The sequence below is a fragment of the Clarias gariepinus genome, chromosome 27, assembly GCF_024256425.1.
Source record: "Clarias gariepinus isolate MV-2021 ecotype Netherlands chromosome 27, CGAR_prim_01v2, whole genome shotgun sequence".
NCBI lineage: Eukaryota > Metazoa > Chordata > Actinopteri > Siluriformes > Clariidae > Clarias > Clarias gariepinus.
In genome coordinates, this window is record NC_071126.1 from 7321527 (window position 1) to 7340075 (window position 18549).

General features: G+C 36.7%; 1 protein-coding gene across 2 annotated transcripts in view; it reads right to left on the reverse strand.

Moving 5' to 3' along the window:
- Positions 1-18549, reverse strand: part of kcnh5a (potassium voltage-gated channel, subfamily H (eag-related), member 5a) — an 85554-nt gene that overhangs the window by 47015 nt on the left and 19990 nt on the right. The window contains exons 5-8 of one of the 2 annotated variants that reach the window (XM_053489140.1): positions 15505-15620; positions 14418-14810; positions 7430-7510; positions 2768-3197 (exon numbers count right to left, since the gene is read on the reverse strand). In XM_053489140.1, the coding sequence (XP_053345115.1) occupies positions 2768-3197; positions 7430-7510; positions 14418-14810; positions 15505-15620 (1020 nt within the window). The remainder of the gene's footprint in view (positions 1-2767; positions 3198-7429; positions 7511-14417; positions 14811-15504; positions 15621-18549) is intronic. The other variant, XM_053489141.1, reaches the window with a different exon arrangement.

The following is an 18549-nucleotide window of genomic DNA, read 5'->3' on the forward strand; positions in this document are numbered from 1 at the left end:
GTGCCTTTGGCTTTCTCATTAGTGTGATTTAAGTCTACTGTATATCCACATTTTTTAGTATTCCCATATATTATATTTGATATAAGTATATCCAAGTAAAATTATGGGAATTAATTGAAATTCAAGGTTTAATTTTATATTAATGCAGATGTTGGTCAACATCAGACACCTAAACCGAATGCTCATGGTCTCTTGCAATACAGGTGTGATAAAAAGACCTCCCTTGATTTTATTCCTTGAAAAGCAAAATATGTATAATGAGAAATAGAATGGTACATTGTGTACTGTACTACAGTATGTGTATTCCACTCTCTGTGTCTGTAGTATACAGCAGTATCCTTGCTGTATACAATATTCTTTTTTTCTGCTCTTGACCGCGCACATTGGGGGAATAAGGCTTTTATGTGGGTCCAAGCATAAAAATCTTTAATGAGGAGAGACAGATGATCATCACATATGTGCATAGATATAGTTCATTCTGAAGCATGATTATGCTTGTGTTTTCATCATGATTTCAAAGACTTATCATGCAATTATACTGTATGTTAAAAAATTCAACCTAGCTCTATGAGTGCTGTTTTGGTTAAATGAGCTGTACCTATTGGTGACTTTTCTGTTCTAGTCCATCTAACATATAGGTGAGACAAAGGTTCTTCTTAGCAGGGGGTGGCTTAGGGACTCATGCCATGGCTTATTGGAAATGTAGTGGGTGATGTTAACAAGTCCATATGGAGAGGAGGGACAGGATCTGTAATTAGCCAAGCTATGCCCTAGCCTTTTGGCCAGATCAATGCTTAGACTAGCAGGAAATACAGTACATCGCTGTTGTGCGCCAAATTAACAAGCTCATGCTTCTTATGATTTATGAACACTACCAACTTATTGACTGAAAGCAAAAGTACCAAAAAGACTGCATCCTCTCCTGGGCAATTCTTGGACAATCAAACTGTCTCTCCCAATTTGATACACTAACTGGATAAACCTGCCTTACTCTGACTCACATATAAAACAAGAAATGACTTCTGCTACACCTTCCATCTCTTTGAGTGTCAATCACTTCTGTAGTTCCCAATTACAGGAATCAGGGATAAAGCTCAGGTCCAGTCATATCCCATAGCGCTCGTGATTGTTCAGTCAGCAGGGTGCTACCAAAAGCGCCGGCAGATACACTGAGATAGTGTGAATGGCCTGATGAGCATTTTCATCACTACAGTTAAGGTGCAGACATGTACAGCCAAGCTCAATCAGTACAACTACAGTTTAACTTGGTGAGACAGCATAAGCGAGCTAAATGAAGGGAGACAGAGAGAGAGAGAGAGAGAGAGAGAGAGGGAGAAAATTGAAAGAGAGTGAAGAAGAACAATAAAGATTAGGTGAGTGATGGAGCAAAAAGAGTCAATTTGGCCAAAACGAGAAAAAAAAAGGACAGCTGAGAAAAGCAAGAGAAGGAGGAAATGACAGAAAAATAATTAAATCTCCATAAAGGACTTGTGTACAGTATAGTGAGATTGGAAGTAAAGGAATGTAACAAACACCTGGTAATACTTGCTACTAATAATACTAGTCAGTGTGAACATGGTTCTTCCATTAACAGAACGATGATAATAATACAGTTCTGATCATGTGGTACAATGTGCTAGAACAGATTACTGTAAATCCTCTGCCTATTGAAGTATGAGAGGATATGATAGAAGAATCTATGAGCAAAGTCTGAAACAAAATTAATTAAAATGTAGCAAGCTGGTCTGAAAATGCAGCATGCTAGTTTAGGTTTTAATGAACACGAGTGTGTTCTTCACTAACAGTCAGTGCCGTTTCCAGACTATTCCTATCAGTGCACTGTAAGGCAGTCTGTCTGGAAATTAGAGCAACAGATGTGTGCGTGTGTGTGTGTGTGTGTGTGTGTGTGTGTGTGTGTGTTCGTATGCAACCAACTGTGACCACAGTTATATGTATATGCAATTCTTTTACATTTAATTGTTTCATTTCTATAATTATAGTTTAGTTTAGCCAACTGTCTAGTCTCCTGATTCTCTATAGAGACAATTCCCTTGGCATTACAGGTGCAACCATGGATGGAAATGCTTATTCTCTATAAAGTAACCTCAAGGATGCCTGTAGCAGAAGGCATCACAATCCTTACTCAGTATACACACCAGACCTCCTTAGCCCTTTCTTGCATTAAAATGTAATGCAGTTCCAGATGACTGAAATGTCCAGCAGGAGTATAGTTAAGTACAAGCTGGCTACTTCCACTCATGTATTTGTGAAGGTGGTCACTAAAAAAAGCACAAGATAGGATAGGTCGCACTAAAGTGCTGTTGGTTATTTACACAGAACCACACATGCACATAAAATCCTCATCATCTAGCCCTGTAGACCAGATTGAGTCAGGGAATTAGAATAAGAATTAGAAAAGAGAGACATGGAGGAGTTTCAAATCAATACAGAGGTCTTAGAATTGTGGTTAGTTCAGTGCTTTTTCTCCCTTATTATAAAATGATAATTATATCTTTTTTTTATATGGAATTTGCTCCATTTGCAGTGCTATAGGACAGGGGTTCCTTTAGAGTATTTAACCGTATACAATAATAATTATGGCTATTTTTTTTTAGAGATAATGAGTCTTTACAGTATCTTTATTTAATCAAGTTATTACCAGGTTAACTAACACATCATGGAACTTCTTTATATGTCAATACTATTTTTCAAAACTTATAAGAACAGTAAATATGCAGTATAAGAGAAAGTATTAAAGAACACTTACAGCCCACCATCATCATGGCCACAGAGAAGATTTTCTCACCATCCGTGGTAGGAGCGATGTTACCAAAGCCAATGGTAGTCAGGCTGGTCATTGTGAAATAGAGGGATGATATGTAGAGGGTGTCCTTACTGGGTCCTCCCTCCCACTGGCCTGATCCACTGGCATTGTACCGATAAGGTGTGCCGATATTGATTGCCAGCTGATAGAGCCAGCTGTCTGTCTTAATGGTGTTGGTGACTTCATCGATAACCTCGTAATCACCAATGCTGTACCAGATACAGGCCAACCAATGAGCAACCAAGCCAAAAACGCAGACAAGGAGAACCAGGACAGCAGCGCCGTACTCCAGATAGTGGTCCAGTTTACGAGCCACACGGCCCAGGCGCAGCAGACGCACCACTTTAAGTGAGCTGAAAAGGCTGCTGAGACCCTGTAAGGTACAGAAGGAGAAAAATATAAAGAATATTATAAAAAAGATCATTAACAACATTAACATTTCAAAATGTTTTTTTTTCTAAGAGTTGTGTAAACAAACAAAGTATTAATCATGCTATAAGATTCAGCAGTCACCACAATTATAAGGTCCAAATTAAACAAAGGTAGATTTTAAGGCTTTTTTGGGGCTTTTAAGCAGCTATGGTATCTTCTAGATCTTTTTCCCCATGAATAATTCTAGTTTGCGCAATGATTCAGCCATCTTTTGCCTATGGTTACTTTGATCAAACTAGTATCAACCCAGAGAAGGAGAAGAGCAGAGGTTGTGATAGGCAGCTGCACTTCCCCTTCCCCAGTAACATCAAAGTCTTCATTTCTCCTTTAAGTAGGAGGAAACAAGGGATCATCGGAAACTTGCTGTCTTCGAGTGGCCCCCAACCTGAAACGATTCTCTGTAGTCTAAAAAAATACTAGTCTCATACAGAACATCATGGTTTCATTATAATACCGGCACACAACTGTTATACTCCTCAACTCATCATAACTCTATACTGATTTGTAGTCATTTATGCCTTTATGCATTTATGCATTTATTCATTGTTACTTTTTTAAATTTATTTTACTCATTGTATTTTTTGTCTTTCTCAACACATTTGTTTCTATGCTTTGTTAAGCAGGTGTGCTTTTACTGTATGTATGCTGTTTGATCCAGTGTTTTTAAATACCTTGTGCTGAACTGAAATTCCTTTTAGGCATAAACTAATGTAGTATATTCTGTACAAGAGTCCAGTTGCTGGTTAGTATTTTAATTTCGTTTTAAACCTGAAATTGATATACCTTAATTAACTGGACAGTTGAATAGAGAGGTAATATGCTGAACATAAAAAAAAAGGTTTTAAGCATTGTGCAAAAGAGAGAGAAAAAAAGCATCCTATACTGCAGGTAAACCCACACAGATGAGAACAATAGACCCTTAGACAGAATAAAACCTAAATATTACTTGCCAACTACATCCAAGTAAAAACAAGCAGTGGAAAAGAAGATGAATTAACATGCAAAACCTTGTGATTGTATTGTTTAGGACTTCTTTATTTAATGACATTTAAATGTTTTGCTTGCCTAAGACTGAAAGCCAATCAAATGATGTCTTCTAGTTCATAAAAATAATTTTATAAAATCCTAAATTTCCTCTAAAACTGGGTTCTACGTGAACACCTGAGAAGATTTATGGGGATGACACTGGAATCAACTGAACTAGCAGTGGCTAGCCTAATTGTTGCATCTTCATTAGCATTAGCAAGTGACAGACTGTCAACTGAAACCATTTATAAATAGCTGCACCAGTTTGCGCCTCACATTTTTAATTAACATTTCCTCTACCATAGTCCATTTTGTTCTAGCTGTCACACAATCATGAGGGCAAATTCTCAAACACGCAAAGCATTTTTTTTCCCAAAAAAAATTATACTGGGGGGGGAGTAAAAATGGACACATTTGTAGCACATAAGCACGATACTCCAAAGATGTTTATGCCAGCACATGACATTCACTGATTCTGCTAGATAATTATTGTGTTGCCTGTGTGTGTTATGAATCCTTTAATGGAAATTTATGCCAAGTAATTTATCATGTAGAGGTCTACTTTGCATTTGTGCATAGTTAGCATTTAGAAAACTGCAACACTGGTTTCCTCTCCCAGTAAGGAAGCTGTAGATCTGCTAGACATCTGGAATAGAGGTGCAAGGGGAGTATTCACAAGTACAGGCATGGTCAAAAGTTTGGAGAATGACACAAATATTAATTTTAACACTGTCTGCTGCTTCAGGGTTTTTTTCCTTTTTAGATCTTTTTGTCAGAGGCTACTATGGTATACTGAAGTATAATTATATGCATTTCATACTGTAAATGTCAATGGCACTTATTGACAATTACATCAAGTTTATGCAAAGTCAGTATTTGCAGGGTTGACCCTTATTTTTCAAGACCTCTGCAATTCATCCTGGCATGCTGTCAATCAAACTTTGGACCACACTGTGACTAATGGCAGCCCATTCTTACATAGTCAATGCATGAAGAATTTGTGGGTTTTTGTTTGGTCTCAGGATGCTTTACTGTTGGCATGACACAGGACTGATGGTAGTGCTCACCCTTATACATTTCAATAAGGGCAGCAAAAAAGCTAATTCCCTCAAGGAAAAACATCAGGGACAGACTGATAGTCTTTAAAAGGTATGGGGCTGAGAACTGGGGAAAAGTAATTTTCTCTGATGAATCCCATTTCCAATTGTTTGGGGCATCCGTTAAAAAGCTTGCTATCATCAGTCCTGTGTCATGCCAACAGTAAACTATCCTGAGACCATTCATGTTTGGGGTTGCTTCTCAGCCAAGAACACAGCCATAAATAAATGATGGTACAAAAACTTCTAAGGCAGCAGATTTTAAAAATTAAAAAATATATATATTTGTGTCATTCTCAAAACATTTGGCCACAGCTGTATTTATTTTACTATTGTTATAAAGGCAAAAGATATTGGTGATAGTTGTTTTGCTTCACTATTTAGGGAAATTATGCATAAAATAGGCAATACCTGTGTGAATCTGTAAGTTAAAGTGATTGAATTTTCTTTAATAACCTAGTTTATTGTTAAGATGTTTATGATGTTTTTTAAAACAATTCAAAACAATGCATTTGAATAAGTTAAAAATACAACACAAAAAAATACAACAATCATCATCATCATCGACGTCGTTGTGATAATCACATTTTTGTAATTCTTTTGTTTTATATACAAATTTTGGACATACATTCTTATTCCATGGTCTTTCCTGATTTATATTACTTTCTACATTGTAAAACAATGCATTTATGCAGTATGTGACAGTATGTATGTAACTGTACAGTACATGTCTGCTACTAAAGCCTTCATAAAGCCTCTAATCTGAGGTGCTGTTAATTGATGATATTGGAGGCTGGTAACTCTAAATGAACTTTTCTGCTGCAGAGGTAAGTTTTGGTCTTGCTTTTCTGGGATGGTCTCCATGTAAACCAATTTTATCATGGTGCTTGATGGGTTTTACAAATGTATTTTACAATACTGTTTTGCAAAAGCTATTCCAAAACAGTTGACCATCATGTCTTAAAATAACAACTGACTGTTGTTGTTGTTACTTAATTATCCCATATGTGCTAAATCATAAAAAAAAAAAAAACAATATTCTTCTAGAATGTAAAAAAGAAATCCAAACTTGTGTCTGAAATTTTGACTGGGATAATCTTACTATACAAATATCATGCTTACCATTTATATGTATATGGAATAATTTGAATAATGAGTTATGGAGCAGACAGAATACAGCAAGTTCAAATTACCTTATTTTCAAGCCTTTTCAGTTAAAGAAATCCAGCTTAAATATTTTAAATGTAAGTGAAGAGTTAAGTTGACTAATAACTATAAGTAACTTTTGTAATGGAGAATTGGGATTTCCACCACAGAGATAAAAATAATAATAATAATAATAATACAAATATATACAAAAAGGCTCACCAGGAGGTCCCAACTTTAAGCACCATGATGTAAAATGCTATGCAGTTATATTTTATAGTTATAATAGTCATAATTATTTAATTTTTCAGAAGCAATGAATCAACCTTTGTTATGAACTGACCTAACCATATTCAAACATTTTACACATGTGAGCACACAAACACAAACCCATGCACGTATTTCATTCAATTTTAGAGATATTTGATTTCAACATAAATACACATTATCTCTGATATCCAACTCATCATCTCTGCTCCATAATGCTGCTCCAGAAACTATGCACCACAGCTCTTCATTAAACAAGATATGAAGCTTGTGCCAAAAACGAGCAGGTCACAATGCATCAGTAATTGTTCTAGTAAAATCAACTAGTGTGTGTGTGTGTATGTGTGTGTGTGTGTGTGTGTGTGTGTGTGTGTGCAGGTGCCTACAGTGCCTGCTTAGAGAGCACAGTTATAATGCGGCAGGCTAATTTGGATTGCCTCACATCTAAAACCACTTTAGACAAACAAACACATGGGTGAATTGTTCAAAACATCATTAGCATAAAATTACAATACCATTAAATGCCTCCATACTCAATAAGCCGAAGCATAGAGGAGTAGCACGCTGCAGGGAGGCGGTGGAAAAAGAAGAGTGAAACAACCACAATGAGAACAACAAAGAGAGAAGAACGAATTACCGGCAGCACAGAGTCTTCAGTGCGCGTGCCGTTCCGCACTGCTGGTATGTGGCCCACTGCAGAGGAGTCAGCGATGGAGTCCTGAAATGATGGAGAAAATTACTAAAGGTCAGAGAAACAATAGGTGCTTAGCTGGCATGTGTATATGAGACAGGATACTTCCTCAAAATCAAGAAAACACTCAATTTTGACAGAATATTGAGCTTCAGAAAACCACTTCAGAAAATGTAAAGAATAAGGAAAAGTGGTTTCTAGATTTTGACACTGAAAATTTATTTACATCCTATGTGCCCCAGTAATTAAGTAGTCTAAGTAGTCCAACCATAACAAAGCATAATTTTATACTAGGAGCCATAAGATCAAACTTGTTCTTTAAATACTGTATACAGTATACTGTATATCCTCACCATATTAAAAACTCTCACTTACTCACTTATCATCTGTACCGCTTTATCCTGTATACAGGTTTGCGAGAGGCCTGGACCCTATCCTGCAAGACCACGGGGCACGAGGTGGGGTACATGGAGAGGGTGCCAATCCAATTTAAGTAATTTGGGAAGCCAATTAGGCCAAACCTTGCATGTCTTTGGACTGTGGGAGGAAACCAATATTAATAATTTCAATCCCCAAAATAACTCACGTGACCTCTGCCTGGGGGGGGGGGGGGTTGTGAAAATGACTTGATTTATTAAGAATGGCCTCTGTGTGGACTCTCACTCGTTCATTTAATCTGCCCCAGTATGTAGGATTTGAGTGTCCGCAAACAGATGAGAGGGAGAGTGTGTGAAAATATCTGATGTTCCTGATGCAATAAAACAAATCAGTGAACAAAAACTGGTTCAAGGGGGAACATGGGAAATGATTAATACATCAGTAAAATCACCCCAGGCAGCTACTAGGAAAAGTCAAAACATCCAGAGTTCTACTGCATTGAAGAAGGGGATAGAACACAATTGCAGGCAAGCATCTGACAGTACAAACCAGTAAGATGATGTAAGCTGGGTGTTGCGCAACAGACACAAAGCCTCTTTTAAAATGCATATATTTAGCGTGCACATGTGCATGACGTGACATTTCCATATTCATCTGCAACGGTTTGGCAGCGTGGGAGAGAGAAAGGGCTACTATGGAACAAGTGTAATGTGGGTCTGTCATAGCAATGCACGGTGGCTACATGCAACACCTGTCAACTCAACAAGTGTGTTGGTAAAGCTGACAACTTGTTATAAACTGAGGGGAAACCGAATGTGGTGTGGTCACAAGGGCGAACCTGGCTATGATATTTTAATAGGATGCGTTTCATTCACACCACACCTGTCATTTGATGTAGGCTTTAATAAACAAAGATACACTCTCTTCCCTGAGTCTAGATCTCAAATTTTGCTAATGTTTTTAAAGATTTAGGTATATTTCTGTTGCCTTTCAGTATATTACATTTAAATTCCCAAACTTTGCTGATATACAGTAGTAGCTGTCTATCTCTTACTGTACATTCTCTTCGATCCTGCCCTTCTCATTGTCTTGATTTTCTTTCATAGAGATACCATGCATTGAAAAGATTTTCTAAATACATGCTGGGAAATGACTTGACTACCAACCAGTCACATATTTTTACTACCCATTGTCATGGGAAGATTTTATTTTATGTTACTTTATTTTATTTTATTTTATTTTTGGAGAGATGTGCATAAGATATTTTTGTTGTGTAGGTTTTTAACCTTCTCCCAAAGGGAATTCCTCTGGAACTCATTTTTGCTGTAATTTAAAGCTACCTGCACTGTAGCATAGTGAATTCCAAAGTGACCCAGACTTTTTAAAAGTAATGTTTTCTGAGCCGCAGGTTGCACACCACTGTTCAATCCCACTCAGCTAGTTTAGACTTAGTGGCACATCTTCAGCAAAAGCCAGCTCAGTGAGGCTTTCCCAGCTCATTTGGGGGTTCGTTTTGTTACGAATGTGTGGCTGTATGAATTATAACAATGAACAAGGTGACCACGGGACGTCTTCTAGTTTTTTTATATAGACGTATTGGAATGAGATGTTTCACATTTACTCAGGGGTGTTAGTCAAAGTTTTCAATTCTCGCTGGTACAGACTGATAGATAGTCATGTAAATCTCACATGTTTCTCCGTATGCCTCCACTTATTATGCTTTAGAATATGACCTAATTAACTGTTCTGAAAGAGATAAATAGAACTGTTTTGGGGTTGAATACCGAATAACTTAACGGAAAGCTAGTGTGCTACGTACGTAGGGTATACAATCCCTTGTTCCACATGGCAAGTAGTGCCCTTGGTCAGTGATTAGAGATGACTTTGGGATTCAGCCTTGTGTTAGAAACTACTGTAGTTTTTGTAGTTTTTCTAGTTAGTGGCGGACAAAGTAATGACATATCAAAACACTTTTCATATAGTTTAGAGGCAATTCAGAATGACTTACAAGCAATTACTAAGGAGAAAGTGTGTTGTTTAAGATTGCAATATTAGCAGATGTGTTTTTGAAAGTGGGTTTTGGCAGGCAGCCTTTTGATAGCCTTTCTCCATAAATAATTCTATAAATCACCTGCATCTTTAAAAATTATATATATAAAATTATTAAAAATCGATATATATATATATATATATATATATATATATATATATACAGTAAATATATATATATATATATAAATATATATATATATATATATATATATATACAGTGTATATATATATATATATATATATGTGTGTGTGTGTGTGTGTGTGTGTGTGTGTGTGTGAAACCAGACCAACGTAGGTTTGTCCTCCTGAGGAATGACAGGAAAATACAGTGAGCTTATTTATTTCAGCCACTCTCCCTCACTGTCAGTAACTGCCCTAACCTGGTCAGAGTCTCTCCTGTAACACTGGGCACAAGGCAGAGAAATTCACCTCAAATGCCACCAATCCATCGAAGTGCACAATGCAAACACACACATTCATACACCCTTCTATATTGTGAAAAGATTCTGAGCAGAAACCTTGTAAAGAGCAATCCGTTTAAAAGAGACCCTGAAGTATCTCATTTTTTTTAACAGAGAATATTTTTATTCTACAGTGTATTCATAATTAAAGCAATGCACAAAATATTAATTTCCTTGTGCCTAACATTGCGAGACATTCTTAGAAGAGTCAACAGAAAAAAACGTAAACCAGAGTGTTACTTATACAGTTAATTGTTCATGACAAATGTAATCATTCATTTACTTTTATAAGATCCAAAGAAAAGAGCAAAATTCAGGCCATTTTTATGCTAACAACCTAAATTTCTTTGTGATAAATCTTTTATGGAAAATGTAACAAAATTACTTAAAAAAAACACAGCCAAAAGGATACTGTATTCTAGATAAGTACCTTAAAGTTTTCTGTTACATTGTCACAATAATAGGATGATGTATTGTCATTATATTCGTCTGGATTTTCCTGCACCTGTAGCCTACAGTTGAGTGCTGCAGACCCGGAGATAGGTGTGAACAGCCTGCTTCTGTACACGCTCCTGCATGCAAGTCGCTGTGTCAGAGTCTATTGCGCTTTAAGCACATCAGATTGATTAAGTCATGCAGGCAGAGCCCCAGATGCCACGGCGACAAAGCTCTTTATTGCAAACCAGTGCACTGCAATTTGGTCGCTTTATTGCGTTCATCTTGTTGCTGAGCTGTATGTACACTGATGGCATCAGCATGATGGGATATGATGCCTGTTGCCAGGGCGACTGTGAAACTGATGCAGACTGGGAGGAATATGTAAAGTTTGCATTATCTATGTATAACATTGTGTGTATTTATAGCTTGCTGAAAAGCATAATAATAAGACCTGAGAATCACACTATTTCGCTTCAGTTGACCCACAGTGGCACGCTGTCAGAGTTGTAGATAAATGCAGCAGGCATGCATAAACTCTGCATAATATGCTGGAATTGTGTCTAGTGTGGATTTTTGAAAATGCTCTTCTTACTGATGCCTCCCAGTATCACACAACCTTTCATTTTATATGTGTATTCTGTATTGTATGCTCTAAACAATAAAAAAAGGAAACAATCAGCACGGATTCAGTACTTGCAATGCCATTTTTTAGGCCATTTTTAGACGCCAGATGGATGATGGTAATCAGAAGTGTCATATGCATTTCCATGAGTTGTTTAAATTTTGGTGTCTCCTGTCATAGACTGTACAGTACACAAGCTCATGTCTTACATCTCAGGCAGGCTGTTTGAGAATAGCGTTGAGCTTTTCAGTAATTAGGTTTTAATCATACTGTTCAATAACATTTACTATCAATTATTATTATATATAAAAAATATAACAACTCCTGTGGAACCAATAGTACAATTAGTAGTTATAGGGATAATTAATGCAAGTCAAGACCCACAGATTGATCCTGAGTGTTTAAAAGTATAACTATTTTTACAACAGTCAAAATAAAAGGTAGACTAAGAGGCCCTTAATGATTATGCAACCAGCCAGTTAATAAATTCCTTTAGGGCACTATCCAGCCTGCTTAGGATCACTCTGTGTAATGTCCATTTCCACTTGTGCATAAGTAACCACTGTAACAGATAATGAAAATAATAGGAAAAAGTGGGCATTTTAGACTGGGGATCTATTTTAGACTGGGGATCTCATGTACACATTTTAAAGTCTTCAACATGTGGCTAAAGACTCACAGAAGAGCTCACAAAAATTACTTATTCCACATCCCAAAAAATTTGGGTAGAACTTAAAAATAAATTGTTCTAAATTTACATCCTTGATGGTACTTGGTCACATGTGAGATCATACGCCTTAATTCACACATAAATTGGCTATGTGTAACTGAAATGGCATGATGTACTGATAATAAAGCTGAAATCAGCATCAACTCAGCTGCAAACCAAACTGTACCAAACTCCTTCCAAACCATCACAAACTGCCTACAAACATATGCTATTTAACTACAAAGTCCTAGATCTCTACACCTTATAATTTGCTATGTATTGTCAAGACTGTAACTGCAAAGAAGCTGCTATTATTTCTCACAGCTTAAGCGTAAATACCTGTTTTTTAAATACCTGTGACTACAGAAGCTATAAACTTTAATAATATGGCCATTTTCTATTTAGTAAATTAAAGCACACAGTACTATTTAGCAGTTAAGTGCACATGCTTGGACTTAGCCTTGGATGTATTATCTATTAGAGCATGCTCTTGGGTAGAGTAGTTTTGCACGCAGAACAGGATTTATTTATTTTACTATTTATTTGTTTGGATTTAGGTATTTAGTGCATTTACTCTACCCCTTGTATGAGCACTTTATTTTGGAAAGCTTAAACCTTTCCAGGATAACGCTAAACATGGAATTTTCTCTCAATTTTTTTCAGAATGCACGATCCATTATGAGGTGGCACTAAACACTTTTAAGTCTATAAACCACGAACAAAACACTATAATGTTTTGTAGTTGTTGTGTTTTTAATCACAAAAAAATTCACGACTAAATTAGGGAGAAAATCGGGAAAAAAATCCAACAAAAAAATAAATAAATACCCTTTACCCCTATAGTATATAATGTGGTTTTAGATGCTGCTGTCAAAATTTGGATGAAAATTTTAGATGAAGGATAGTAAGTCATACATTTTTAAACAGGCAATAAATTAAAATAATAACAGTGGCATAGTGGTGCAGTGGAAAGCTCTAGGGTTTTCCTTGCAACTGTGTAGGTTTCGTCCTTTTCTCTGGTATGCTCACACAGTGAAAAATAATGGCAGGTTATTTCCTTAAATTTTCTTAGGTATGAATAAGTGTGTGAATGTGTGCATAGATGATGTTTTGTGATGGTCTGGAATCTTTTCCATGGTGTATTCCTGCCTCACATCCAGGATACAAATTCACCTCTTAACCCTGACCAAGAAAATGTGCTTAAAGATGCATAAATGAATGAATGAATGAATGAATGAATAGGTATGTTCATTTTAAGATGTATATTCACCAGTCTATAAATATATATATATATATATATATATATATATATATATATATATATATATATATATATATACTCAACTACATAATTATTGGCACCTTTTATGTAAATGAGCACAACCAATAATATTATAAAGATAAGATAAAATAGATAATAAAAGTAGAAAACATTTCCTTAAATGTTTAAATAAATTAATAACTATTCGGTAAAAGAGTTGTTTATCTTCAGAATAGTTGATTCTGTCAAAACCATGTGTGGCAAAATTATAGTACTGTAAATGAAACCAAAGGAGTTTGTCCCTTTGGGAAAATTGTTTCTTGATATTGCTTTTAGTGTCTAGGAATTTTATTGTCATCTATTGAGGTTCCTGTTTCACTGCGGTATGATTATCAGGTAACACACAACAACTGTATTCGTGTTTGTGGTTAGATAAGATGAAAATGTAACTTTTTGGCCGTGCAGATCCATTTTATTGGCAAGAAAATAGGATTGCATACTAAGAACAGCACCTCATTTCCAGAATAAAATACTGTACAACGGTGGCTCTTTGAGGCTTTGGGTTGTTTTGCTGCCAGTAATTCAATTGAGTCAATTATAGTCAATGATCAGTGATTTCCTGTACATTTTAAGTAATTGATTATGAAATATTTTTTTTATCTTTGCATGGCATTTTGCATGTTTTTTTTTTTCTGTGCACCTACAGTCAGCAGAGACATGCACAAAAGACTGATATGGTCAGTACAGTTCCTGATTCATTGTCATTTACTGTGGTCCTTTTTTGGAATTATTTGGCACCAGGCTAATATACACCTAATGCAATAAAAAAACATCTTAAAAAGCGAAGAAATAGACATTGGAGTGTAACTCTTGGGATATGAACAAGACAACACTTTACTTTTGCTTCCACCACCGGCCCAGATTCTATTGGCAAAGCAGGAAGTCTGTCTTGTGAGACTGCTTACAAACTCACAGTGTTATAAACTGTTATAAGGACAAGTTATACATCTTACCTCATCCACATTCTCAAATGCATTAATGATGTCATATGGCAGGCAGGAGAGCAGGTCTATGACAAACCAGGTCTTCAGATAGTTCATGCGTATAAGTTTAGGATCTGATATGACTTCTCCTCCAGGCCCCACAAATGTGGTATGAAAATTAAGCACAATATCCACCAAGAAGATGACATCCACCACGCTGTCCACCACCAGCCAGGCCAGGTTGTTCTGTTTGGTCTTGAATGAGACATTATACGGTACCATGATGGCAGTATAAAAGGTAAGGATGAGGATGACCCAGTCCCAGGTTGTCTTAAAGGTGCAGTAGTGCAGAATGATATGAGGAGGAGTTTTAGGAGCTTCCTGTTTGTATTGCGGGAGAATGTCTGAGCCTAACTGAAGAGCCTGTATGGAAGAGAAAAAATAAAAAGATGCTCATGTAAAATGATAACTTATGTGTGTAACTGGGATAAAACTGATTTTGTCATGCACTTTACAACAAGCTATACATTCATTTATTCTTCATCTATACCGCTTATGCTGTACAAGTTTAAGGGGCCTGACGGCTATCCCAGGACACAAGCTGGGGTACACCACAGGCAGGGTGCCTATCCATTAAATGGCACACACACACACACACACACACACCAACTACAGGCAACATTTAGAATGCCAATTAGGCTAATCTGGAGGAAACCAGAGTACCCGGGAGAACCTATCAAGCCCAGGATAAAAAATGCAAACTCCACGCACATAGATCCAAGGCGGGAATCGAACCCTTGACCATGGAAGTGCGAGGCCGCAGCGATAACAACTAAGCCACCGTCCCGCCTACAAAAAGCTTTAGCTTAGGAAATAACATAGAGTAGTACAGAGACATAAAGGCTTCAGAATACACTACATATATCTGCACTTATAAGGAAGTGTAGTTTGCTTTCTCTAGTCTGAGAATGGTAATAAAGCAGAAAAAATTATGTGTGCAAAAGGCATAGACCTTTAAAGAAGGTGACTCATCAGTGATTCTGCTGTCCAGTGTAGAAGGCTGACCTTTCTGGACTGGATCCGATAAAGAGAGCTACACAGGGTGGGAGAAACTCACCTCAGCCAGTCGTGAGTGCTTGTGGCTCACTTCAGTTTTGTTTAATGGTGCTAGTTGCTGCAGTGTGCCACGACTGTTGGTCAGTGCCCTGGTCAGCCTTGCAAATTTGGTCCATCCTGTCACAGAGAAAATCAAGCCAGAGAGCAGATAAACAGCCATAAGAGCATTACTTTTTAACATAATAAAGAAATATATACATACTGTATGTATAAAGGCAATGAATTTTTAAGACATGTATGCAATGTGTTTATATATAATAACATTATATATAGTCATAATTAGATGAGACATAATTATATATAGTCATGATTTACATAAAGACATAATTTGTCTCAGTGCCTGCAACTGCTGTCGTACTTCAGTTTAAACTTCAGTTTTTACTTCTTCTTTTTTTACTGAAGTTTAAACTGAAATACAACAGCAGTTGCAGGCACTGAGAAAAATTGAAACATAAAATACAGTTCGTAAATGTGCATTATGTAAATAAAGTAAATGGGAAGGAAAAATTCAAATTAAAGGTTCTGTTTAAACGCTCTTAACATTAAATGTGCAAATGTGTGGAGAATATGTAATGTGAAAGCAATGGTAATCTTAAGTCATTATTTTGAGTCATTTTCAGCTTATTTTAATGAGGCATGTTATTGATAAATTCTCTTATCATTAACACTTAGAAAATGGTATATTTTTGTCTTTAGCTGTTGAAAATGAGCTTCTGGAAATTAAATTTCATTAGGAGCAATTTGTAACATTGACTAATTACATATTATTTATTTGCATTGATGCGAACTTCAGTATATTTGATCATTTTGGCATAAATACACCCCCAAATTAATAAATCAATATTTATAAGGTCAAACATGCAAAACATGTGCTTTTTTTGTTCTAATGAAATATGCAATCCTCCACAGACCCTGTTAGTAAATTAGCTTGCAATATCAATTTTGTTGGTGTTTCTACAAACACAAACTATTCAGCAAATCGTAGCTGCGAGCTTGAAGCCCTTCAGCTGAAAATAATTAAACCAAACTTATTTCCCATGACTGCAATGTTTCTCACTACCTTTCCTACTTTCAACAGTGAATTTCTGATGGGCTTCTAGAGCTCTCTTCCCAAATCTCAGTCCCTTACTAGATTCTGAAAACCTTTCATTATGTGCTCCCTTTTTTCTCCTCAAAGGGACGGACTACCAAACACATCCCTGTTTTCTTGTAAGGCCTTGTAACATCAAATTCCAACTTCAAAATAAAAACACACAACAGTAGAGGATTACATTAAAACAACAAGCAAGGGAGCATGAAAGGGTGCAAGTTTGTACCTCAAGTAAGGAACAAGCAGGTACCTCATCATTCATGTTTCATCAGTGAAAATTTTTTTTTTTTTTTTTTTTTGCAAATCAATTGAGGAGCAAGGTAACATGCACTGCAGGCAATAGGGGCGCATAGCACATGTAATCCCCACACTGGCAGAATAGTGGCTGCTTTCTGACAGATTTCAGACTGCAGTACTCAAGAGATCAAAAGTCATCATCTTGGAACTGATGCTCAGCACCATGTTTCTTTAGTTTGAAATTGCAGTACACTAGATTCATTCTGCTTACTCCCTAAAGAGACTGAGATTTATAGCATCAGACACTAAAAGCAGTCTGGAGGAAAGACAAAGATGCACCACATTTATCCAATTTAAAGCACATTCCATGTGCAAAAACAACGATGTGGAGAAAAGCAGCACAGAGTGAAACAGATCTCTTGTGACCATTTCATGCATTTCACAGCAATAGTACACAGGGGCACTCTCACTGTGCAACCACATGCCACATGAGCTCTACAGAGGCTAAGGAAGGAGAACTATGTCTGGTGCACTGATTGGCTCAAGCCCTTTCAGCAGAGCATGCAAGCATTAAAAAAAAAGATACTTATGGCACCGTAGAGAAACCAAAGACACAAGCACTAAGGATTTTGGCATCTGTTTGCAGGTTATTGTTGTGGAGTAATCTAAAGAAGATGAATATGTACACAGGAGGAGGATTTTCACAAAAGGCTTGGATAAATTGATGAAAAAAGCAACTAAATGGAATAAGGGAGTAAATAAGTATAAATGAGAAAGTCATGGGTGATGGTGGAGGGATTGGATAAGGAGATAAAATAAACTAATGACCAATTGTCCTCTCTCTGAGGACAAGGTGCTAACAGTATGAGACAATGGAGGTCTCTTGCAGCCCCACACCAGGGAACTGCTATTCCCTTCAGATTTCCGCTAGACTGATCCTAGCTTTCCTGCCTGGGTTAAATAAGTCTGCTAAGCACAGTGTCAGCAATAATCATAACAAATAGTGATAGAAAAGGACAAGGAAGGAGAATGAGTAGGGGAGATGACAATGTGTATTTGGCTTCTCTGTTTCTCCTGGGTTTCTAATTCAAGTTTTCTCCCCATGTCACTGCTTAACTTTGTAACTGGTCACCGTTGTTGTCCAGCTTCTTCGGTCAAAATTTCTGATGATTTCCTTTCCTATTTTAAGTCATTTTAAAAATCACTGCTTCTAATAGCCAATGGTACTATTTCGGAGATTCAAATACATACAAAGGCTCGTGCAACAAAAGAACATACAGGTACTTTGCAAACTAAAAGCTTTACATCAGTACACACTGATGTACATTCACACTAACAGTTAAAAAATCATCGCATATTTTATTCACTTCCCCTAAAAGCACTCCAGGTCATGGCAGTGCATGCAATCCAAGTGGGATTTATAGTGCTTCTCAAACCAACACACACACACACACACACACACACACACACACACATCTAGGTCTGTGTACCCAGAAGGAAGTAGAGGAAAGTGTACTGTACACAGAGACATGGAATACTGCTCCTAAAAATAGGCCTTTACTACATGACTTCCTAATTACAATGCTTATACTTGCTTTATATTGAGCATGTAATAAACGCCTTAGCACATTATGAGAGTCTCTTTAACATGACATCAGTAGTAAATGCACAGACCATCCTTTCCACTACATTATGTTTACTACAAAACAATATTAGCAT